Source organism: Protopterus annectens, chromosome 4.part0 (assembly GCF_019279795.1).
Source record: "Protopterus annectens isolate FY-2018-M chromosome 4.part0, PAN1.0, whole genome shotgun sequence".
Lineage (NCBI taxonomy): Eukaryota > Metazoa > Chordata > Ceratodontiformes > Protopteridae > Protopterus > Protopterus annectens.
In genome coordinates this window covers 663,470,540-663,497,287 of record NC_056733.1, presented here as the reverse complement: position 1 = coordinate 663,497,287, position 26,748 = coordinate 663,470,540, and the positions used below count along the sequence as shown (strand labels likewise).

Below are 26,748 nucleotides of genomic sequence, written 5' to 3'. Positions count from 1 at the left end.
TATTTGGGAGTCCTGCCTGCTCTGTCCCCCTCCAAGTCCAGGTGCATACAGTCCTCCTTCTTACCAATTACTCCTTCTCTGATCTGAGCCCTGGTTTCAGAGACGTTGTGTCTGAGGTTTCCTGGTGTCAAGGGGTTGGCACTGATGGTTTCAGGTACTTCGATGCTGACCGTTGCCCTGAGTGGTTCAATCCTGATGTTTTCGGAGCCTCCTGGGTCTCAGAGCCAAAGCGTCAGTGTTAGATCCGAGGGGATAGCATCAACTTCAATGCCTTTGTAGTCATCTCTTCCTCTCGGAGTTTCGGCATCAGGAGGCATGGCTCCAGCTCCACCATCGACGCAGAGGGTCGGTGGATCCAGCCTTGGCCATCCTGGCTTTGGGGATCCATTCACCTTCTGTCTTCAACGTAGTGGAGAAGGTCCTCTCGGCGCCTTCAAGACCCTTGACACTTTCATCCTCAAAGTTCGTCCTGGCTACCTCTCTTTTTGGGATGGAGTCTGCCATCCTGCCCCCTCAGGGACAGCCTGTTGCCACTTCACCCCAGGAGGTTCCCCTAGGAACTTCCCCCCGGGAACTTCCCCAGGCTTCCAAATCTTCCCTGGAATTTCCCCCTGAGGTGCCCCCTCAGAAGCACATGTGCAAGAGGAGGCACTTGCACTCCCCACTGCAGTCCCTCATGGAAGATACCGACTTGAGGAAGGGGAAGGTTCCGCTCGATCACCCCCAGAGGATGTCTCCTTTGCAAACATCATGGAAATCCTGCGTCAACACGGTGGGTGGTCTACCCAAAAGCCCAACCTGGACAAGTCTGTATTCTTGGAGGCATTTGCCACAGGACCCTCTACCTCCTGGGTGTCCCCTCCCGCAGATCCCCTTGTGGATCTAATATCATTTAGGGCATGGAAGGAACCAGATACAGTTGAGCCTGTCCCCAAGCACCCAGACAAAGTACTCAGTGCTCCCTCAGATAGGCAGCATTGGTCAGAAGGATCCTTGGTCGATGCCATGGTGGTTGCAGAAGCCAGCAAGAAGGAGTTCACACAGGAGAGCTCTACAGTCCATCCTCCAGGCAGGAAGTCCCTGGCCATGGACCGTTTCGGGAAGCAGATGTATGCTTCAGCCACATTTGCTTTTCATGCTCTGAACTACTTGGCTCACGTCATCAGACTACAGAGGGACCCGGTCATAAAGGTCACTGAGCCTGCCCCAGGGTCCACGTCAACAGAAGAGAAAAAGGTGTTCTCCCATATGGCCACCCTTATATCTGTATCAAATACGTCCATCAGGCTCCTATCACACACTAAGGAAGGTGCCTCTGAGGCTGCCGGGACAGGCGTAGCCATCAGGTGTCGCACCTGATTCTGGCTTTGTGCTTTCTCAGAGCCCTTCAAGAGCATCCTTCACGAACACCCCCTATGATGGTTCCACACTGTTTGGCAAAACCGTTTGGGATACCTTAGTCCAGAGCAACAAGGATGGGAAGACTTTGTCTGCTTAGGATTCGTCTTCCCCCAGAAGCAGAGGGGGATATGACAGATGCTGCCTTCATGGCAGAGGGGGCCTGAGGAACCAAGGGTCTCTGGATCCCTTCCTGGACAGACCCTTGCAGCAGCCCTGAAAGGTTGCCTGACTGCTCGTTTCTGGAGGCAGTCAGGGGACACCTATCTCTGCACCCAACAGCCTGGGAGTCCATTACTGATGATCGTTGAGTCTTGCAGATAATATCCAGAGGATGCTCGATCCCCTATCTTCACCCCCAGTCCCTTCCAAACACTTACCAGACGTTCCACCCATGCAACGGGATCAGGCAACCATAGAAATTTCAAGGTTGCTCGAAAAATGAGTCATTCAGCCCATCCCCCAGACCAATCTGGATCAGGCATTTATTCCAGGTTCTTTTTAGTGCCAAAAAAATGGGGGACTCGAGGCCCATTCTGGATCTTTCAATCCTGAACGTGTCAGTTGCCAAGACAAAATTCCAGATGGGTTACCTTTCATTTCATTCTGCCCTTCCTGCAGATAAATGACTGGATGTGCTTGGTGGACCTCCAAGACGCATACTATCATATCAAGACGAACAGGCGTTCTCGGAGGTTCCTCCGCTTCTGGCTGGGAGCCAGTCATTTTCAATTCAGAGCACTCCTCTTTGGGCTCACCACTGCCTGCTGGGTGTTCACCAAAGTGATGGCGGTAGTGGTGGCTCACCTGCGGCTGCAGGGGTTTCAGGTCTTCCCCTACCTGGATGATTGTCTCCTTTCTGCTCCCTCCAGACATCGACTGATTCAAACCAGGGATCATCTTCTTCAGACTACTCAATACCTGGGTATAACCATAAATCTCAACAAATCCCAGCTGGCACCAATGCAGGTTCTCTATTTCATAGGGGCTCAGATAGATACTACCCAGGGCAAGGTGTTTCTACCTCCGGACAGACTGTTATCACTTTGACATCATGTGAGTTACATTTTTCAAGCCAACCTCCCCCAGTGGTATCAGTTCTTCCGGCACTGGGATCCATGGCAGCCATGATCACTCTCGTTCCAACTGCAAGTCTCCATATGAGAGTTCCTCAGTGGACCTTAGTCATTCATTGGTCCTTACTAGACCTTACCTTGTCACATCCTGTTCGATTGTCACATGTTTGCAAGGACTCCCTTCTTTGGTGGCTTCAATCCCAGAACCTCCTTCAGGGTATTCCATTTGTTCTTCCCTCCCCTACGATCACAGTGACCATGGATGCCTCCCTGCTTGGGTGGAGGGGCATTACATTGGAAGGACAGTCCAAGGCACGTGGCCCTCTCTGGAGATCAATCTGCATATCAGTGTCCTGGAGATGAGGGTGGTGCTTCTGGCGTTGCAAGCGCTACATGCCTTTCTTCCTCCAGGGACTATTGCCATACAGACGGACAATATGTCAGTAGTCTGGTACATCAACAAACAGGTGGGACCAGATCTTATCCCCTTTGTCACAAACCCATGACATTGTGGGAGTGGGCAATCTCCACTGGCTGTTTTCTGGTGCTAACACACATTCTGGGGAGGTCCAACATACTGGCGAACAGGCTCAGCAAAGTTCTTATGCCTTACGAGTGGTCCCTGAATCATTCAGTAGTGGAACAGATCTTTCTAAAGTGGGGTCAGCCTTGCTGCGATCTGTTCACCTCTCCTTCCAATGTGAAGTGAAGCGAGTGTTTCATTCTGAACCCCCAGAGAGCTCTAGTTCATGTTTGGCCCTCTGGTCTACTGTATGCTTACCCTCCGCTTCCTCTAATATCCAAGTTCATTCAGAAAGCTCGATGGCTGAGGAGCTCAGTGATCCTCATTGCTCCTTTCTGGCCTCGCCAAGTTTGGTTCCCCTCTCTATGGTCTCATGAAATGTGTCCACCTTGGACACTAGATCCTGTTCTGGATCTGATCACACTTTTCTCCAGGATCCCTTACCCAGACTTGGTCAATCTGAAGCTCTTGGCTTGGTTGCTCCAGTTCTCATGATAGTGAGGACTCCCGGGCTGTCTTCTCCTGTCAAGACGATTTTGGTAGCAGCTCACAAATCTTCTACAAGGAAGATTTATTTAAGTAAATCGAAGCGTTTCTTGATCTGGGCCCTTCAGCATGACCTGGATCCTTTCACTGCACCAGTTCCCACCATTTTGGAGTTTTTGGCGGATATTTTTAATCATGGTGCTAGCTTTTCTACAGTTAAGGTACAACTGGCAGCAGTTTGCAACTTTCACATAGGCGAGAATTTGTCTTCTTTGGCTTCCTCCAAACTTTGTAAGGCCTTTTTGAAAAGTACCTTCCTTCTCAGGCCCCCGGCTAAGGATCCAACACACCAATTGGAATCTCACCTTGGTGTTGCAGGCCCTGGTTTCCCCTCCTTTTGAACCAGCAGCCAGAGCTGAGTTGCAGTTTCTGTCATGGAAGATAGCCTTTTTGATTGTGATTACCTCAGCCAAGAGGGTTTCCCTGAGATCCAAGCCTTATCTATCAAGCCCCTTACATGGTATTGCACAAAGATAGGGTGTCACTGCAGACTAATCCGTCTTTTCTACCAAAGGTGGCATTAGAGTTGAATATTAACCGGGTCATCAATTTGCCAGTTTTCTTTCCAAATTTCCAGAATAAGAGAAATTACAAGTTGCATTTGCTTGACGTTCGCAGGCAACTGCACTTCTATTTGCATAGAACAACATTTTTTCGTAAGACTGATCAACTTTTTGTTTAATTTTCTAAACTTTTCTTTGGTAAGCCAGTTTCTAAAGTTACTATTACTCGATGGATTTCTGAATGCGTCTCGTTGGCCTATTGAGCCAAGGGTTTATCTCCTTCATAGCATGTCCGGCCGCATTCGACCAGGTATGTTGCTACTTCTGCCACCTTAGATATCTGTTCTACAGCTACCTGGGCGTCTCCGCACACATTTATCTTCCATTATAACTTGGATCTTCTTTCCAAGGGCAGGCCATCTTTTGGCTCAGTTGTGCTCCGGAACATCCTTCCGTGAGGACCTCGCAGGGTTTATTGGTAGCTGGGGACTCTGTCCCTCAGGTTGAAGATCAATTGAAAATAACAACTTCAGATAAAGAAGTTATGCACTTACCATAATGTTCCATCTGAGTTGCTGATTTTCATTTGTCTTCTACCCTCCCTCTTTCCACTTGCCTTATGTAGGCTGAGTAGTGGACCAGATGGAAAAGTCTTAGCCCTCTATTTTGACTTGTTTTATCTCTTACTAGACTCTATGTGGGTTAGGCCAGTTTTTTATGGGCATATTGTTTTAAATTGGGGTGCTACTGTTCTGCAACACACTCAGTCCGAGGGGAGGAGGGAGACAGGAGCATTATGGGTAGGGGAGGAGCTTGGATCTTGAATCCGAAGCTGAGGTATGTGGCCAAGTCGGATCAGTGCCAGATCCGGCTCCCTCAAGTTGAAGACAAATGCAAATCAACAACTCAGATGGAACGTTATGGTAAGTACATAACTTCTTTTTTCTTATGTATGTTATTTGCATTCTGAATAGATATTTGTTTTGGCATGGTGAAACAGAAATTTCATAAAAGAATGAACTGTGATAAAATCTTCGAATTCATGGTTTTAGATGTTTCCGTCACATCTCAAGCTGTCTCAGTGAAACTGTTTTTCAGTGACTTTTTACAGTATGCTAAGATATTTAATTCTTGTTAGTATCATTTAAACATTTGCAAAAATAATACTGCAGTTGATGAAGTTCATAGGTGAGTGCTAGGCAGTCTGCAGACCATTATAAGCCTAACTGATAGCTTTTAAGGATGTCACTAGGGCTCTTGATTGTGTTTTCTTATTGGGATGCAAAAAATGACATCTAATGTATTTGATCTTGGAAACTTCATCAGAAACTTGAGTTGTTTAATGATAGTAAAACTAATTCATAAATGTAGAGAAATACCCTAACTGAATGTTTTTCTCCCCTTTTCTAACTCTGTAGTGTACCTTGGCTGTGCCAGTCACTGCAATGAATGGCAACACTATCCAACCAGGGACTTCTACACTGCCTTGTGGCTGGAACGAATTCTGTGAGCTGCACGCTATTACTACAGCCAAAGAAATCGCTAAGCAGTACTGGCTCTTTGCTAAGGAGCACCCGAATCATGACGTCCTTGGAGCGGAGCACTTTTCATTACAGTTTACAGACTACTTTCAGCATCATTTTAAAAATGAGGTAAAGGAGGGCCAGATTATGAACCAGTATAAGATTGTACCTTTAACCGGAGTCCAGGATTATAGAGCACCAGCCAAGAGACATACAGACAGTTCCTCAAGTATAGTATCACCCAAGACAGACACTGTTGTGACTACCTTTCCAAATCAGAGGAGCAGGGTTTCTGACACTAATCTTCACAGTTTGCCAAAAGCACGAAGCTCCGAGGAGCTTGCATGCATTGCCCCTTCAAGGACTGAAAGTCCATTCACATTAAATAATATTCGAAGAAGTATACGTGGACTATTCAAGAGAAAATCTTCAGAGTCATTACTGGGGGAACAGAAAGAGGCAGCTACAGATGCTACAGAATCGTCAAGCTGGTCTCAAAAGATTTTCAAAAAAATTTTACCCCCAAACCCTGCAAAAGATGAGTTGTATGAAGTCTGTAAAGAAGGATTGTTAAAATATCTTATGGCAGATGTTGCTAGTTCAGATATGGGGACTAGATGGCAGCGCTGTAAGCTGCGGGTTGTGAGAAAGTTGGGGCAGCTTGAAAGTGAAGGTTTTGTGATAGAACTTTATGACCCTCCAAAGGTGAGTAACAGTGCAGAATCTTTTTTGAATGAATTTATTTGGGTTCGTCATTTTCTGTGGTTGCATTGTTCTTTACAGGTGATGGAAATTTTTACTCTGTTTTGGTGTAGCAAGAAGCTCATTTTATGTCTGGCAGATGGTTACAAGTTTATTGCTAGGAACTATACCCCAAGACTTGTGTTACATTTCAAAATCAATTGACTTACAAGTTATTTGATTTGTTAATGTATAGCAGTTTGCAGAATATGAAAAGTGAATACAAGAGCTGTATCATACATTTCCTCTTGATTTTAAATCTTGCCATCTTTTTAGCTGAGAAGATTATACACCTTTCTATTAAAGCAGACTGATAAAATGCTGAAAGGCTGAGTTAATTTGGAATATCAATGTTCAGCATAAGCGATTTATTTATTTTATTTTATTGCAGGCAAAAGATTTTGATTTCAGAACAATGTTCTGCATTTTAAAATCAACATGTAGCATGATTTATTTTGCATATCTACAGAACAAGCTTTCTTGTAGGCATTGAGACGTGGTGTAGATCTGCCGCTTAATGGAGACATTTCTTACATAAAGGTATTGTCTGTAGAGTGTCAGCTGGTCACATCCAAATGTGGCAGTTCCATTTTCCATTTCTGCAGCTTTCCCCTGTACTCTAAATTCTCAGAATGTTGTAATTTAAACAGCAGCGCAAGCAGTTACAGTTCCTTTTGCCACTAAAACGGAAGAGGCTGCTTTTGTGAACACGCTTCAGTCTCTAGGCCTTTCGTGCTTCAGAATCTAAAAGCAGTTTTATGCAATTACAAACTGCTGTCATATATCTCCTTCTATGGAAACCAGTTATCTAAACAGCTGCCAGTGCTATATTTTAGCATTTTTCAGTTGTGGTGTAATGGTCCATCTCCTGCTTAATCATTTTTCTATGTTTTTTTTTCCGGTTCTTTTAACTAATAACTGTGCTCCCGAAAGGCTTAGTTCCTTCTCTGGCTTACTTGATTTGTGTCATATGCTTTGGGGAGGGTCACAGTGTCAGTAAATGCAGCACTTTTATTTGTTTTGATAAAGCAACTCTATAAATGTGATATACCTTTAAAGGCAGTTTTGAAGAGGAACAAAGTTGTTGCTACTCTTGACATCAGTTTATCTAAAACACATTCAGTTTTATGTCTGTCCTTAGGAGTAATTATGCAAAATGAAAAATCATGTCCTGTAACAGATATTTCAGGTCAGGGCATACATCATTAGTAATGAGTTTCTGAAACTAATACTTGATAGGGATGACTGCAGGAAAATAAATACCCCAAACCTTGGCAGGGTCCAAAGAAGCTGATAAATGTATGACCGAAGACAATAATCACCCAGTCCTGGCTGTGTGTCTTAGAGCCCTGACTACAACCCAGAGAATTTGTGTTTGACCCATGGCTTGAACATCACAGGAGCTGGACAGGGAGGTATGGAAGAAGCAGCAACCAATCGCTGCTCCCATTTTGGGAAGTAGACCAAGGCTTCTGCTTGTGTAGAGAACTCCCCCAGTGATGGGGGTATTGCTGTAACCACAAAATGGATCGACTTTGAATTCAGCATACCATGGGTGTGGTATAAGCGATCATTGATGCTACAGGCGGTGACAAGTGTGATGTCAAGCAGCCCCACTCAGGTAGGGCATAACAAAAAGCCCTGGTGTACTATTACATAGTATATCTGATGCTGTTGCACTTTTTTCCTGTGTGTCTACCTTTCCATTTCTGCACCTGCTAATAAACGTGGTTGCCATAACCTAGGGGTTAGTACCAGGGAAACTAAATTTAGGTACAGTTGGAGGAAGACTATGTAGCTGACAGTCTGAGAAGGTGTGCCAAGGGAGGAGGAGAAAAAATACCGTGCAACAAAAGAAGCAAAACTCTTATTTCCTTTTTGCTCCATTTGACCTCAGGAAAATAACCTCCAGTAAGTTAACACATGCCCAAAGAAGGAAGCAAAAAGTTATTCATCTCTGCTGCATTCACCTGCAAGACAATAACTAACCTCAGTAGCTCACCGTGCTCTAAACAAGCCAAATGTGAATTCATTTTTACTGGACTTAACTGCGAAAGCAATACCTCTAACAGCTTATCAGTGCCCTAAAAGGCAAAACACTAATTCAGTTGTAGACATAATTAAAACAAAATCCCCACATACACAAACATTATCAGGATCACAAGAAACCAAGTAGTTTAAAATAGGTCTGCATTTGTACCTGGTGCGTGGCTTTGCTTCAGAGAGGTGCTGTTTTAAAGTGCTTTAGGGAGAGTGCTCTTTTCCATTTGCATGGTGTTATGTGCTGATAAAAATTTTCAGCTGAAAGAGAGGCCTTGTAGTAGTACATTAAGCTGTTCCAAAACAGGTACTTGGTACCTTATTGCATTACGCTAAAGCATTATTTATAAAGAGTCCCGACAACTCTAGAAGCTTTTGAGTTTGAAACTGTTTCACCTCTTCATGGCCATGGAGGTACAGTTTTCTGTCATTTCCTGTTAAGAAACTGCAAAGTACAGTGCATGGCATAGATCTTTTTGTTCATGTTTAAGGAATGCACACCTCCGACTGTGACACTTACACTGTAGAGATGCAGGAATAGATGGACCTCTTAATATCCAGTCCCTTAAGGCTTATAAGAGACAGAAGCTGTTTCTGGGGTGGCCTTTATACTTTAGAGGCAAGATCATCTTCCTTTAGCATAATGGCTTGACAAGTGCCTTCATTTTTAGTGTAGTTCACTGGTTTCAGTTTCAGTTTTGCAGACAAAGTTAAGTGAAGTAAGTGATTCTGAGGGATAACCGAGTGGCCCCTGCACTGGGGAAGACCTAAAAGATTGGCATCTTGTTTCATTGGTTGTATTTTTCATCCAGATGTATCTTCACTCAGTAATATACATCCACTATTTCAGTGATTATAAACTGAGAGGCATACAACACAGAACTAAACATGATTTCTTGTTTAATCCTGATGAGGCTACAGCTATGCTAGCTGTAAAGACTTCATTTGAGCACAACCTAACAAGGAAAGCATCATAGTAACAGTCTTCCTTATTCACTCCTAGGCTTTCACTTTTGTTTGCCACACACTCCTGATCAGTAGATTAAAACAAACAGGGACTCAGTCGGACTCTATGGAGTTGTTCAACAGTTACTTCCAAAGACAACGTGTCAAATAAAAAAATGTCTTTTCAACAGCTTGGAAGCCATATGGAGTGCCAGAGGTTAAATCCTAGGATCTCTCCCGTTTGTCTCTTTGTGGGAAAATATGGAGATGGAACGATTTGGTCTCAGTATGCAGATAGCACCCCACTGTTCTGCCTCTATGGCCACATACAGCATGCACAACAGCAGTTACAGAAAACCGTTAGTAAACCACAGCTGTGGTTAGACAAATCTAAACTTTGACTGCAAACAAATCCAAGTCATACTGTTTTCATGAGTGAATACTTCCAACACAGCTAATACATTTGAAATTGTTACACTGTACTTAAGAGTGTAACGTGACCAGGTCTAAGCTTGTCAAGTTCAGTTTCTGATTTCAGGCACCCTAGTCAGTTTCTTCTGTAGGGAATCAGTCAGGAGCAGCCTTAGGTTAACTGGTGCCCTAGGCAAAAGGACTCCATGGTGCCCCCCCCCCCACTACGCAACCCGGTGCCCCCATCCTAGTCTACCTACACCAAATAAATACTGGAAAATTGCCCCTGCTAGAGCAGCGCCCTAGGCAATCGCCTAGTTGGGCTATGCCTAAGGCCGGCTGTGGAATCAGTATTAGTGCAGGTTCTGTCTGTACACCAGCAATCACTCATTGTGTTTTTTTTTTCCTCAACAGTTATGTATTTGTGAAGTTAGTAGGGGTTGGGAGGGGCAAAGCTCCTCACTTTATGGGTACATGTGGGGGGGCTTATCCTCTTCTAAAAATGCCTTTGTTGATCATGTCATTCATTTGAAGTAAGGATCAGTGTGTTTTATCCATTTGAAACTTCTGGGAATTTAGACACAGTAAAACAAAGGGAAGCAAACTGATTAATTACCCATGACAGTTTGCAAGTTGAAGAAATCCCAAAGGTAAATTGTATTGGTATCAGATTACACCAGAATCTTAAGTTTGAGCCTAGCTTTGTAATACAGAAGGATGGAGCTCCCTGCTGAGATTCAGATAACCAAGGTTCTGTTAGCAGCCTTGGCACTGGCAGAGCCAGATAGGGATGGGGAGGAGTGGAGAGCATAGCCTGTTCGCCTCTCATGGAAGGCAGGGAAGGTTGCCTTCACTCAGTAGCACACTGGATAGGTGCAGTTTCCTCCAGGAGAGACTGGGGGGAACCATCTACCATGCTTTAGGGGGAGGAGTGGTGTTTCTTGAAGGGAGCACCCATTGCGGAAATGAAAGTATGTTCTTTGTAGACAACCCACTGCACACCCCATCCCCTGATGGCTCTGCCAAACACTGCCACAAAGTAATGAACCAGCCTCTGATACCACTCTGAATAAAGGCCCCTCCCAGACGACTCTCATACTGTTGATGGAGAACAAATGGGCTGATTGGCTAGGAAGGGGCTGATGATTAACAGACTGCAGCAGCAAAGTGATAAAAAAATTTGCATTAAATATACTAAGATGCTAAAATCTTATACAAACATCAAACACACAGGTCAGCATAACGTATGGGATTCTTCACCAGAACAGTGCCCATCCGTCTATTCCTTTTTAAACAGAAGACAATATAACAAAAGTCTCTCCTCTGCTAATCCCCCTCAACTACAATTACTAAATAACCATTATTTTGCCTCCCCCATAGCTGAAAATGTTGCACCTATTTTACTGTCTAATTTTATTACCTGACCTGTAATTTCCTGTATGCTGTTCATACCTCTGTGATGCACAGCCACCCGGAACTTTGACCGTGTACATCTTCAGATCTTTCAGTTATCGTCCAAGCCATTTATTTGACTTGTAAAACCCATCTGGAGTTCTCCCCACATGCTCTCTCTCGCTCTCATTTTCCCTCGCATCTTCTTCACAACTGCTACACATTTCCTTAAGCTGCTGACCTACACCTGTTTGTCTTGTCTTATTTTTGATTCTTTAATAATCTCCGTTTCACTGCCCTCTTATTTATGCACTCTACACCCTTTCCTCTAATATGCTGTCCTTCCTGTTTCTAATCACACTAAACTTTCCCCTTACCTAATTCCTGTGCTGTTGTGATCCCCCTGCTTCGTTTTCCTCTTGAATGTCAGTTTAATGCAAATGTTGTTCTGTACTGTATGAGTGCACATATTGTATGTAATGTAGTATGTATGTTGTACCAAACATGACAGCTGTGTCTGCATTTCAGCAGCTGGCACAGTAGAATAACAATTGTTTAAATGCAGGTACCACTGTAATGTTTCCTCAATGGAGTCTAGTAGCTGTATATGGAAATTGTTTAAGCTTAAACATTATTTTTATTGCTAAATACTTTGCCAGCTGTAACAACTGACCCTTTCTTGAGAATGGCTACATCATCAAATGTTAGGCCGAGCTTGTGTTAGTATTACTTGCCATGGCTGATATAAGTACTTTTAGTTTGTACTTATCAGTTGTAGTACATTTTCTTCATATTAATGACGTATTATTGATGCTTTTGACCTTGGGCCACGACAGTAGATGGATATATGTCCAGTGAGATACAAGATACAAATCTGTTCTTTTACCAACAGCTTCTGACTTGTTTTACTGGTTTTCCTGCTATATGACAAGCTTCTGAAAACCACTGTCCTAGCATCATAAAGGATATGTTATAACTGACTAATAAACTCTTGCTTTGGCTGTAAAACCAAATGCATACACTAAAGTCACTGAGCTGTGTTCTTGTGGAGAGAAACAGCCTGGCCAAAAATAATAATGGTGCTGAACGTGACCTGAACAGAAAGTCAGTTAATATAAAAAAGGAAATAGAATCACAACTTTCTTATCATTCTTGGAAGTGAAGTTTGCCATCAACCACTTCATTATGCACAGGGAAGCAGAACTTGAGTAAAATACCATTCTCGTGGGTAAGACAGCGTGTTGTCAAAAATGTATGACTTGCTTGCATTTTACTTGCATCTCTTTGTTGATTGGATAAATAGCTAATATTAGATAGACATGCTGGATGTCCCTGTTGCTGGGCTAATTAAATATTATTGTGAGTACAGTACTGTATTTTTTAATTTTCTCAGTCAGACATTTCCATCTATAACTCTAAAACGTTTTAGTCTTCAACTATTCTACCTGCGATGGAACCTTTTTAAGGATTATGCAAAAGCATTGCCTGCAGCAGCCGTGATTAACAACTGTAACTGAAAGCTGAAAATATTTTATTGGGTTCTTGAAGAGTTCACTTCATTTCCTTGCTAACAGTACAATTAAGGACATTTTAGTACTTGTTGCTTTGTTAAATTTATTTGGGTTACGTAAATGTACTTTGTGCACTGTGCCTAAAGGTGCAGTCATTAAATGGCATTCTTAGCTGTCTCCAGCCTTTTCCTGATAATTGTTTGAGTCATAACTAGAGTCTCATTTTGGGTCGCATATTGGGAACAGATTTTAGGATATGGATCTAAAAAAAGTATGATTGGAGTTAAACAGGTTTTGATACTTCCAGATCCAATTTCCAAAGAAATTCCAAAAGACACAATTGGCAGACTCAAATTTCCAAACAAAGTAAGCAACCAATTCCATGAAGCACAACCCAAGTTTCAGTTCCAGAAGCAAAGCATATTTTCTGGTTAAAGCCAGTCCTTTGTTTCCCATTAAGTTTATCAAAAGACTATTTACAAATGTATGTTCCTAAACTCCTTTCCCCTTGAATTTTGGTTTGTTGGTAGCTTACTGAGCTGAATTAACCTCATACAGAAGCTTGACAAAATAGTTTATTCCCACTTTTATGGTAGAATTAGTATTAAAGGCCATAGCTCTCAACCTTCCATCTCCAAAATGAGGAATACTAGCCGACATAATGTGGAAAACAGGCAAAATGTGGAACACACTAACAGCTTACTAACATCTTCAACTAGGAAGGTCATAGGATGGTTAAAATATGCTGGTTTTACTTATAAAAAATATATTTTAATGAATTCATATGATTCATTTCTATTTACTATTTCTATTTCAGTTAAAAAATTCATAACACTGAATGTATGACAGACCCTTTCAGTGTGGAACTTTGAGGAACATGAGTTTTTTAACACACCAAATGAGGTACATTTCTTGTAGTGAGGTACACTTGAGAGGTATGTTGATGGGTGTTCCAGGTTTATTTCCTCTGCTCCTACCGCATACACGGCAGATATAGCTGGACTGACCCTTGGTCTACTATTTACTGGAAAAGAGGCCAATTTAAAGAGTTCCCCTCAGGAAAGTAGAAAAAATAATTTCTTTCTTTTTCTGGCTCATGAAAAAAGGATGGAAAGTAGAAATCAGTAGAGATCAGTTCTGGATTTATTATATTTCATAAAAGCAATAAATAAATAAATCACAATGCTTATCTTTCAGCCTGTTCTTACTTTCTTTTTTCCCATGATGGTAAATTCATAGCCCCAGTAATTGCTTATCTCAGAACTTGAGTCCACATTTATTTTTGCCTATAGAGTTTCCTCACCGAGGCAGAATCTGTTTTGGATTTTCGCTCAAGTGTCAGTAAAGCTTTGCATTTATTTAACATGTCAGGTCTGATGATCATTTCAAAGGAGCCATGTATACAACCATTTAAGGTGAAAACCTCAGTGCCACCATAAGTTCAGCTCTATGATACAAAAAATAAAATATTACAGTTCTTACAGAGGCCACGTACTCAACAATTTATTGACTAGAATGTATGTCATGGTTTTAAGATTCATGTGTTTAGTCTTCCTTTTGGTCCCTGATGCTAGGCTGTCCAGGTGCAGAGTTCCTGAGTAACTGATTGTGTTTCTGGCTCCACGTACGCTGCATATGAGGAAAGCTCCATGTTAAGGAATCGTTAGTATTAGACTTCAGCAGAGAGCTGGTTTGCACTAATACCTTATTTAACTAAGGACTTTAAAATTAAGATCTGCCCGAACAAGTCTTTCAGTGGACATTTTCCATTGCATACATTTTACAGCCTTAATTTGTATTGGTTCTAAGTTGTCAAACACATTTGCAGGAGTCAAAAATACAGGTGCTCAGCTTTGTGGTATAGAGGGTTAAAGCCAAGAAGATGACCCACTTACCCCAAATTCGAATACTAACTTGGGAGCTGAAAGAGTCAGATGGGATAAGCTTACAACACCTTGTCAATCCTTAGGGAAAGGGTGATGATGATTCTGGTGAGGCCAGCCTGTGCCTTTACCTTTATAAGTGGATGCTTGCACATTACCAGTGGCCACAGGACCAAGGGACATAGGCTTGAGGATTCTCTTTTGAGGGATTGTATATGGCAGCACACACCCACATGGTGGAGGGCATAATACACACCTGTTTAGATGAAAATTCACATGTCAGCCACTAGGGGCAGGAGTAGGGCAATAAATGTATGATCTCATTAGTGGAATGCTGTCAAGGGCAAAAACACTGCCATGGTTTCCTGTATGATACCCCTGGTTTGCTGTTGCCTTCAGTGAAGAATTTCTAGGATCATACGTCTCAACCTCTTAGAGCAAGAAATCTGGAGAAAGCCTAAAATAATGGGGGGACAAAGGCTCAAAAATAGGGACAGATTTTAAATATTGCTCTTATAAACTTAAAAAGTTGCTAAAATAATGAGATTTGTATTAGCATGCATTTTCTGAAGGATTTGATGCCTGAATCTCAAATGTATGTCATTATGTAGTGACTTCAATCCTCAGTATTTTTCCAGAAAATCATAAATTTTATGAGGAACAGACCAAAAATATGTTGCAAAAATCTGGACATTCTGGAAAAATTTGGACAGTTCAGAGGTATGTCCAGGATAGAAGAATGAATGGGCTGGGTTCTTAGGGGGTAGAAGCTGAGTGGTCAGCAGGCACAACAGGAAACATCACAAAAAAAAAAAAAAAAAAAATATATATATATATATATATATATATATATATATATATATATATGTGTGTGTGTGTGTGTGTGTGTGTGTGTATATATATATATATATATATATATATATATATATATATATGTATATATATATACACACACACACACACACACACACACACACACACACACACACACACACGACTACAGATGGACTGGTCCTCTTACCAGACAAAAATGGGTGTCATCATGAAAGAAGTGATGGCTGTTTGTACTAAAGTTTCAGGGTTTTCTGAATCCATGTTTTCTGTAGGTTACCACATATAGCACCATAGTGATGTATGAACAAATGAAAAAGGATTAATTTCTGTCCTCTGTGCGAGTTAACCGTGATAATTTGTAATAGGTTGTCTGTCTAGAACTGACATTATTTTCACCATCTTTCATTTAAATGCTGTGACAGATTCTTCCAGCAGAAAATTACGCTGTCTTATGAATGGACTCTAAACAATACATGTTCTGAGTTCAAGCATATTTGTGTACAGACAGAAATAGATCTCTTTGCATCCTAATATAATTACTAGTCACCATTTTGTTGTACTCTTTGATCCCATTCCAAAGTCATAGCTACACATGTGCTGACTACAGACTTGAGTCACCATCTGCTTTTTTGTACTCCTAGAGCACCTCTTATCCAGCACACATTGAAGGCATAAGGAAGTGACTCATTCTAATAGCTGCTTTTTGGCCATGACAACTTTGGTTTAACCTACAAATGGCTCACAGTCAGATGTTTGTCACTAGAGCTTTTGGTTGTGTTGACTGTCCAGCATACCCTTGATATATATTCCAAAAAACAACAACAATGCCACTGCAAAACTCTACTACACAACAAGACACTAGTAGAATAAAATAAAAATTTAGTAAATGAGGTGGCTAAAAATAGATAAATTTATTACAGGTACAGGTTAGCGCTTTCACATCAGCGATGCTTCTTCAGACCATGAACATCTCACTTCACTGTCTCCACATTTATATATATAAATTCATCAATTAACAAATTATTCAATCAAGTTCTTAAAGTCAACACCATAATATCTACTTAAAAAAAAAAATATATATATATATATATATATATATATATATATATATATATATATATATATATATATATATATATGTATATCTACATGCATATCAAAAAACCAAACATAGATACATAATTGCTGAGTGCTTAGCAAGAGCACTTCTGTCTACATCCTTATTTCTAACTGCTGCTAGATGCTCTCTAATGCGTTCCCTTAATGTCCTATTTATCATGCCCACATAAAATGAGCTACAAAAATTACAAGTAGCTAAATAAATTCGATTTTTTGTTGTACAGTTAGCTGATATTTTAAATTCACATTTTTTGTCTTGGTGTGTATAAATTCATTATTTAATGTTAGTACATTACATACATTACAGTTGCTACATTTCTGTAGCCCATTCATATTCCTGTCATTCTTATTCTGATTATTAGTGTAGCACAGTAATCTTTTGAGACTCTTTTTATTCCTATAACTAAATTGTGGTTTATTCCTTATTACTTGATTTATATCAGTATCTACTTGCAATATGAACCAATTTTTTCAATAATTTGTGTTATACAATTTACATTACTAGAATATTCCAGTGTGAATTTTACTTCACTACTGTCACAATTAACTCTAGATACATTTTGTAAATTTAATGTCGGTCCATGCATATAGGGTATTGCTCTATCTTCCCTCAGTGTTTATACTTCCTGTATCCCTTTGTTTATTTCCCTATTATATCCACGTTCAGATAGTTCTTCACCAAATCTATTTATATCTTCTTCGAATTTGGCTTCATCATTTTCAAGCCTTGAAATTCGCATGCCCTGCCCCTTAATTATGTTGTTTTATATATATATATATATATATATATATATATATATATATATATATATATATATATATATATACAGGATGCATGCTGTCTCTAGACAATATATTGTTCCTATGACATGATTCCCTGTACAATTCTGTTGAAAAATAACTTTACACAGTCTTCTTTATAGTTATATCAAGAAAATCTATTTGAGTACTAGAAATTGTATGAGTAAAGTGCAAAAACTCAGTAGTACTATTAATATATTGCAAAAACTGATTCAATAAGTCCAAGGATCTAGTCCAGATAAGTACCAAATCATCCAAAAGTCTTTTATACAAGAAAATGTGGTCAGAGTATTCTCTGTTATTCAATACAAACCTCTCTTCCCAGTATGCTAAAACTATGTTGGCATAGCTATTGGCACACGAGGTGCCCATAGCTACGCTAAGCAATTGTAGATAATAACTATCCTTGAACAAAAATATATTGTTATCCAATATTATTTCTAATAACATACATACGAATTCAGTCTTTGCTTGCTCATACATGTGACTTTGAGTTAAGTAACTACTGACTGCCTCTATACCATAAGAGTGTGGTATCACTGTAAACAAGGAATTCACATCCAGGGCCACCAAATAGCTCCTTAGTAATTTCTCATTTTGGCCTATAACTGCCATCCGCAATAAATTAACTTCTTTGTGTCACACACTATGTTTGCAGACTTCATTAGCACTGGCCTTAAGTTTTTCTCAACATAAATTGACAATGGTTGGGTTACCCAACCTTGACCAGCAACTATTGGCCTTAAAGGCGGACGAGTTATACTCTTACGTACTTTCGGTTGTCCTTGAATGACCGGTACTAAGGGATATATAACCACAAAATAATCTAGTAGCCACTTATTAATGACATTACTAAGATAGCAGTTATTTAAAGATTTGTAAATATGTTCACATATACATTCAATATGGACTAAAGAAACTTTTTGATATACTTTTTCATCACTTAACATAGAGAGCATCTCTTCACAATATTTATCTGCATCATATATCACTATGCCGCCACCCTTAACTGCAGGACGAATAGTGACTGTAGAATCATTCATAAACTCATTTAAAGCTTTTCTTTCATTATTATTTAGATTACAAAACTTCTTACAACCTGTGCCTTTGTGAGAATTCATGGCTTCTCTCAACTGTAATTCACAGACACTACAAAACATTTCTAATGAAGCATTCAATTCAGGATTAAACATACTAGGTTTCTTAAAGCTGCTACATACTGTTTGTGCATCTTTAAACATAGTTTTAAGCATAACATTTTGAGCAAATGTCCTAATGTCCAAAATAGTGCTCGTTAAGTCCATACCTGTAGATGGTATAAAAGACAAACCTCGTTGCAATAAACATTTCTGATAATATGTTAAGTTCTTACTTGATAAATTAAAAATTAATGAATGTCCACCGACCATTGTTCCTACATCTTTTTGATGTTGTGATTCGTATTCTGTTCTCGCGATGGTAACCTCCGTTTCCTTCCTCTGCTTACTGAGCGGTTGTGCTTGGCATACTCCACTTGTTGAATGAGAAGGGGTGGAGAAGAAAAAACCTGCTGATTCGATGTACTTGTTTTTTCTTTCCTTTTAACCACTTTTTCTGCTGCAACATGTTTACAGACTGAAAAATGTTGGAATTAACAAAAACTGCACTAATAATTAATCCCTCTCCATGAGAGACTTCATCATTCGATCCATCTGATGGCAATATTGCAGCCTGCTTGCCATTGGTACATTCCACAGTTTCTGACACAGTTACATCACCAGTTAAAGGAACAGTTCTCATTACTTCAGATACTGCCTGTTATTTTCATTAGTAAATGTATTAGATAGAGTTCTTGGCCATGTAAAAACATGACCGTTAGCAAAGTCTTTCATATCTCTGTCTAATTTTTTTTCTTTTTAGTGGCTATTAGTTGATGCTCAAAAGAGTATACATTGTCACAGACATTGGCCATAGTTCTTTCAAAAATAGTAGCAGGCAGGGTATCATTTAACAATATTTGCTTACAATGTACTTCATGAAGCAGCTGCTCTTCCATAGGTTTATGAAAGTCTGTGAGCAATTGCATATATTTAATACTTGTTTCTATATTCAATTTCTGCCAGTGTTTGAGAAGGTCTGGGTATGTTACCCGTGACGCTGGCATGTTCAACACTCGCAAGCCCCTAGGAATGACTTTATGTAAGATGCATGCTTTGAAATGCAGTCTTTGCCATTGAAGTTTTTTATATTTTAACTAAGTCATTTTCTAGCTCCATAGCATATCTGCGAGCTACACGTTCATTATACTGCACTCGTTCACTAATAATTTCTTTAGAGGTTACCTGATATGTAAGTAACGGGTTTCTGTCCATTCTTTTAAGCTTTTCAAGACTTGAAACAAGCTTCTCTGCAGTTTTAGGAAAATAACCCAGTTCCACTTGACTACTTTCAGCCATAATCCACAGTGTTGTTTCAAAAACACAAATGAATATTCCAAAAAACAACGATGCCACTGAGAACCTCTACTACACAACAAGACTCTAGTAGAAGAAAATAAAAATGTAGCAAATGAGGTGGCTAAAAGTAGATAAAGTTATTACAGGTATAGGTTAGTGCTAACGATGCTTCTTCAGACCATGAACATCTCACTTCACTGTCTCCGCATTTATACACATAAATTCATTAACAAATTATTTAATCAAGTTCTTAAAGTCAACACCATAATATCTACTTAAAAAAAATATATATACATATATATATATATATATATATATATATATATATATACATGCATATCAAAAAAACAAACATAGATACATAATTAAAACTACATTCCTAGAACTATATATATATATATATATATATATATATATATATATATATCTATATATCTATATATGTATCTAGATGTATATATATATATATATATACATATATATATATATATATACACACACACACACACACACACACACACACATCGATATAAAAATGCACATAAAATATATACATTCTATTTCAAAGGTCTGCCTTTTATATATGGCTTAATAGAAGCCCTATCATTAAGGCCCGGGAATTTATCAGCTTGCAGTTCAAGTATCCACTTCAAATTGCATTGTTCTGTGTCAAATTTTTTAAATCCCCTAATCTTGGACTTAAATGTAAACACTCTGTAACTCTAAAACTAAATCTAAGTGTATAACTAAACATAGCTGAGTGCTTAGCAAGGGCACTTCTCTCTACATCCTTATTTCTAACTGCTGCTAGATGCTTTCTAATGTGTTCCTTAATGTCCTATTTGTCATGCCCACATAAAATGAGCTGCAAAAATTACAAGTAGCTAAATAAATTAGATTTTTCATTGTACAGTTAGCTGATATTTTAAATTCATATTTTTTGTCTTAGTGTGTATAAATTCATTATTTAATGTTAGTACATTACATACATTACAGTTGCTACATTTCTGTAGCCCATTCATATTCCTGTCATTCTGATTCTGATTATTAGTGTAGCACAGTAATCTTTTGAGACTCTTTTTATTCCTATGACTAAATTGTGGTTTATTCCTTATTACTTGATTTATATCAGTATCTGCTTGCAGTATGAGCCAATTGATATACCTTGATATAACCTTGGTTTGCCATGTTGCAACAAGTGACACAGAGAAGGGTTTCATTTTCAAAATGTTATTGCCAGTACTTAAGAATGTACTGACTGTTCAGCAGGGTTAGTTCTTTCATCCAGTAAGAAGTCTTATAGACTAATGGCATGAGGATTTACAAATAATAATTAACAGTCAGTTGTTTTTGACGTCTTCTAGTACAAAATCATAACTACTAACACAAAGATATTTTCTTTTTTTTTTCAGTATTTTAGATTTTACAACATTTTTAGCCCTGGCAGACTTTCAGCGTGTCTGCACAGTGAGTAACAGGCTGGTTAGAACTCTCCCAGTGAGAAACTGTAGTTGTGAACAAAAAAAGCCATTAAAGCAGGTGTCTCAAACCCAACCACTGGTACTATACGAAGACTAGCAAACTTGGGCAAGGGACACAGTCTCCAAGATAAAAAGAAATGAAGGCCGTAAAGCTAGAAAAGTAGTATAGTAACTTTCTTCATCTGTAATTATGCTGGTGTGAGGGCTGCTTGAGGTCCAAGGGTTGTGAGCTTTGGGATCCCTGCACTTAAGCTATTGAACTGGTTAAAGTTCAGTTACTGCCTTATAATTACACTGCCTGCATAACAGCAAAGAGGAAGTTTGAAAAAGTGGAATAAGATCAACCAGATGAAGGGAAGAGAAAACTTTACAAAGGAAGAATCTTGCTGCTGTTCAGCAAAAAACAGTTTATGTTTCAGCTTTGGTACAGGAAATGGCTACCAGTAATTTAAAGGAAAAATAAATCACAAGCACTCGGAGGTATTTAAAATAAGTGAAACACTTATGGAATATATATATATATATATATATATATATATATATATATATGTATATATATATATATATATATATATATATATATATGTATATATATATATATAGATATACACACACACACACACACACACACACACACACACACACACACACACACACACACACACACAGTCAAACAACAAAAGTCTGGAAAAAATAGAAGAAACTGTAACTATTTATTCAGATGAGCTAAGAGAACTGCAAAAAAAAAAAAAAAAAAAAAGAAATACATGGCTAGCTAAGCATGAGGCTTTTTGAGAAGATTTAAAAAAATAGTAGCATTAGAGCATACAGAGAAAACCTGAGATTTTCTGCTGTACCAGAGAAATTGGAAGTACCAGACTGCATTAATTTTATGTAAGTCTAGATGAGAAACTGGATTGGTATACCACAAACAGATTTGTTAATTGAAAAGGTACATTGTGTGTATGCTTCAAACCTCACCATGAGAAAGCAGCAAAGCCCTATATTAGTAAAGATTATGCCAGCAGAAGGAGGTGCAAAACTGTGGCAGAAAAAAAGTTTTAAAATTAGAGACAACAGAGTGTCTATGAAATATGATTATTCCCTGTACATCAGGTAGAAGAGACATAGGTTTATCCCAGCAATCAGGAAATGTCAGGAGGCAGGTGTGAAAGCTGAAGCTGCTGTATCCAACTGTTTTCAGAATACATTTTCATGGAGGATCAAATACATTTTTGGATGCAGAACAGGCTAAGGAGAAAAAAAAATGTTTAGCCAACAAAGAGTGAGCCAGCAAGCAATAACAAAGGCCACAGAGTGACTTTGCCAGTGGAACTTTTTCCATTTTTCCAAAGGAAAATATTTGAGAGATAGGGGGGAAAAAAAAACACAAACTGACTGAAAGAATCAGGATTACCTTGGAATTGAACCACAGATTGACATTGTGAGATGTAGATGACCAGGAAGAAGACTAACAACATTGTAAAATTGATGAATAAATGGGAGGGTGGAAAGCGCGAGTTCCATTAGATATATGACTAGACATGCGGAATGTGGCTTTGCAAGAAATGTCTAAGAAAGAATGCAGTTTTGTTGGCTTTGTTAAATTGGTGGGTGAATTGTAAAGTATATACCCCACTTTATATCTTTAATGTTTAGAAGGAGGTTGAAGAGATTGAAGAAGTAAGTAAAACAGTTTCTGTTCTTTTTAATATTTATAGAAAAATGCATTATATAAATTGTATGTCGTATTGTAAATCCATTTCATATATGGTGCATTCAGGACTATTTTAAATGTGAGCTGAGGCAGTCTTATTAGTGACTGCTATATATGCTAAAGATATTCAAGCAAGAAAGTAATTTATCTTAGTTCCAATATAGCCAGGCTTTAAACAGTGACAAGGTGAGAAATCTTGGAAAGAAACCAGTTAAGGTTAATATAATGTTTTGATAGTAGGCTGCTGGGGTGGAGGATGTAAAAAGTATATTGATCACATTACATGTAGAATTAAGATAATATTCTTCTCCATTCTTACAGGGGTGTATCTAAATTAATTCTGTTGGTTTACTCTATAGACATTTGTAAGCAGATAGGTTTGAAAAATGAGACAAAATGATGAAAGGCATGAAATTTGTAGTTTTCTTCTATTTGCAAAGACATTGGCTGGTTTTCCATTAGCAAGTGGTGTCAGTGGGAGATGAGAAAATTACGGGTGCAAGCAATTAACCATGAAAAGTGCATTCTGAATGAAATTATCAAAGATTCTTTTATGTACCTACAAAGTTTTTGGCTGTTTTTTTTTTCTTATTAATAATTGATTTTATGCAGAGAGGAGCTGTTGCCTGCAAGTGCATGAGACTTTTAAACATGCTGTGCTGCAAGAAATATGTGCAATACATATAATTAACATTTAAAGGTTCATTGACAAGCAGTTCAGTGAAAAATAAATGAAGTTTGAAAATGTAAGAAGTGAATAAGTTACACAAGTAATTCCCACTTCAGCAGCCTTAGTACTTAAATGCATTTAATATAATAGTGCATCGTTTTTTTATATTTATTTAAAGCTAGCCTGTGAAATTTTAAGGCTAAAAGTTAATGTTTACTGAAGGCATGCAAGCTGTTTTTTAACATCTGGAAAGGAAATTGATATAAGTAAAAAAACAGAGACATCAATCAGTGTAAATGAGAGCACAGGCTGTACCATCTACTTTAGTATGGGTAAAACTTTAGTATGGTTAACCTTAATTTTAGAATAGGTGATGCCTGTGGGTGCAGCCATCAATTTGAGGCAACTGCTCCTGTGTGGTGGGGTAAACTTCATTTTTTTGACAATACACATAGTTTTGTTTGTTACAAGTTAAAATGAGATGGAAGATCTGAAAATCTATTTAGTTTTTTTTTAGTATTTTCATTGAAGCAATTTTTTTTGAGAATTGTGATATAGATTCAAATGGAAATGAGAGGAAGCAACTTCAGATAATTTTTTTTAACAATCAGTGAATGGACCATATCAGAGATTGTATGCGCTCCTAAGGAAATGACTGTTACTTCATGTCAGGTTTTACCACCTTTGATTTGCAGTGATCATGGGTTTATAAAGTTAAATTACTGCTAGATAATTCTGCCAAACTGAAATCTATACCAGTGCACAGAAAATTAATAAGAAATTATATGTACACAAAATGGTTACTATATACATAAGAAATATATAATTGGAGTGGTTCATTCTGTAGAAACATTGTGGAAGTAATGTGGCAAGTTTCAAAAGGGAAATTACTTATACGCAGGAAAAAAAAAAAAAAAAATATATATATATATATATATATATATATATATATGTATAAAACATCAGGATCTAGGCGCACAATTTCAGGGGGATGTATTTCCATATAAACAAGATACTTAAGATGAGAAAAAAAAAAGAAATGGAAACAAGTTCCAACAATAACTTTGAAAACTGAAATAAGCAAGCTGGATAGAAAATAAAAACCTAGTATGAGACAAACTCAAGAAACTCTGTATAAAGACAACTAGGTAACCATTTTATAAATCCATAAGATGTGCTAGGAGTAAAGGCTTAGAAATTAATAAACTGTGTGTAGATTCTGAAATTTGTGAAACCCAAAATATTATATATATTTTTACAAATTTTTACAAAACAGCTTGGCTTCACAAAGGGGGTGATACACTGTTGTAGCAACATCCAGGTAATTTCATATACTGAAATTTAATGAAATTATTTTGAAAAATAACTACTCAAACTGGACCCAAACAAAGCACAGGGAAGAAATGGAATTAGTAATAATGATGTAAGAACACTTCAGCTAGAACTTACAGTAACTTTATATCTGTTATTAACCATGTCATTTAAATATGGGGAGATCACTCAGGATTGGAGACACCCACTTTTAAAACAACCTGTTTGGGAAAGAGGAATAGGACAAACCCAGAATCATACAGACCTATAAGTTTACTTTCTTGTTGTGGAAAAATAGTATAAAAGGTTATTGTTAGATACTTACTGTCAGACTTGGAATGGTTGGGACTTGAAACTATATGTTAGCATGCATATGTTGAAAATAAATTTATAACCATCCGTTACATGATGTATAACAACATAATAACAGGTATAAATGAAAAAAAAATGTGCTGTGATGCCATTTACGTAGACTTAACTTCAACTTTTGATAGGGTCTTAGACAAAGTACTGATCAGAATACTAGAACAACTAGGTACTGGTGTCATCTTGATAAGATGGATAGCTGGTTGGCTTACAAGTAAGACATGGCAAGTATCATGCAGGAATTGGACAGGTGAAATTCTGCGTTACAGTCATGGTGTCCTACAGGGCTCTGTCCCAGGCCCATACTTGTTTTGGTTGACTCTTTTAAATCTGTCTTTTTCATCTGAGGTGTTTTACAGTCTGTATGCAGATGACCTGATAATGGGTAAACTGATTAATGTGTTATGAATAGGGCATGTATGCAGAAGAATTTGAGAAAATTAACAATTTGGGCACAGAAGAATAATATGCTAAGTACAACAAAAATTAATCATATGAGATTTACAAGATATAGACTGAAAGGTGAACATTCAGTACAGTACACAGTGATTGAAACTGTAGATTCATTTAAGGTTATGGGTATATGGGTAGATCCAGCTTTGAGTTTTTTCCAATCTTATCAACCAGTTGGTTAATAATAGTTATAGAACCATAGGTTATATAAAACTAGTTGGAAATCAGAAATGATAATATCAGTGTTTGTATGTTCCATTAGATTCATATTACAGAATGAAATAGTAATAAGGAAACATTATAAGAAAACAAACATGAGCAAGTTGGAGAAAGTACAGCGGAAATATACTAAGATCCATCTTTTCCATATGAGGTGTTCTACGGTCTGTATGCACACGTGTGAAAATTTAAGTTATTATGAAAGACTAAAGTATCTGAATTTGTGCAGTGTTTCATATAGAAATTTAAGTTTAAACCCTATTCAGGTACATAGAGCATTTAGAGAAAACTACCTCTGGGAATGCTTGGGGTAAGCAAAAAGTAGTAGAGAATCATCAGACAACCCATGTAGAAGATTCTATAGGAATGAGAGGTGTATTAATTGGCTCTCTAAGAGAGTATCTGATGCATGGAATAGACTACCAGATTATATTAAAGAAAACGCTAGTTTAGATATTTTAAGAACAACTTGGATACTTATTGTGGAAATGACTGTTCTGGTATATTGGCAGGCTAGAAGAGCATTATTGCCCATGCCAGAAATGTGTTTTGTGTGTGTGTGTATGTGTGTGTGTGTGTGTGTGTGTGTGTGTGTGTGTGTGTGTGTGTGTGTGTGTGTGTGTGTGTGTGTGTGTGTGTGTGTGTGTGTGTGTGTGTGTGTATGTTGTTGTTGTTGTTTGTCTTTTGGCTTTTCCCGATAATGGGTCGCCACAGCTGAACTCCGGTCCGCTAATGATTGGCAGTAGATTTTTACAAAACACCAAGGTGCCAGCTCGATGCTCAACCTTCAACAAAGGCATGCCCATTTATGCACGCATGTCTTTCGAATGCTACCCAACCACGGGGAGGA

At 38.4% G+C, this 26,748-nt stretch overlaps 1 protein-coding gene across 1 annotated transcript in view; it reads left to right on the top strand.

The window, feature by feature from the left end:
* The first annotated feature begins 5,469 nt into the window (after positions 1-5,469).
* SH2B3 (SH2B adaptor protein 3) overlaps positions 5,470-26,748 on the top strand; it is an 858,564-nt gene continuing 837,285 nt past the window's right edge. The window contains exon 1 of the mRNA XM_044068623.1: positions 5,470-6,274. Coding sequence (XP_043924558.1) covers positions 5,492-6,274 — 783 coding nt within the window. The 5' untranslated portion in view covers positions 5,470-5,491. The remainder of the gene's footprint in view (positions 6,275-26,748) is intronic.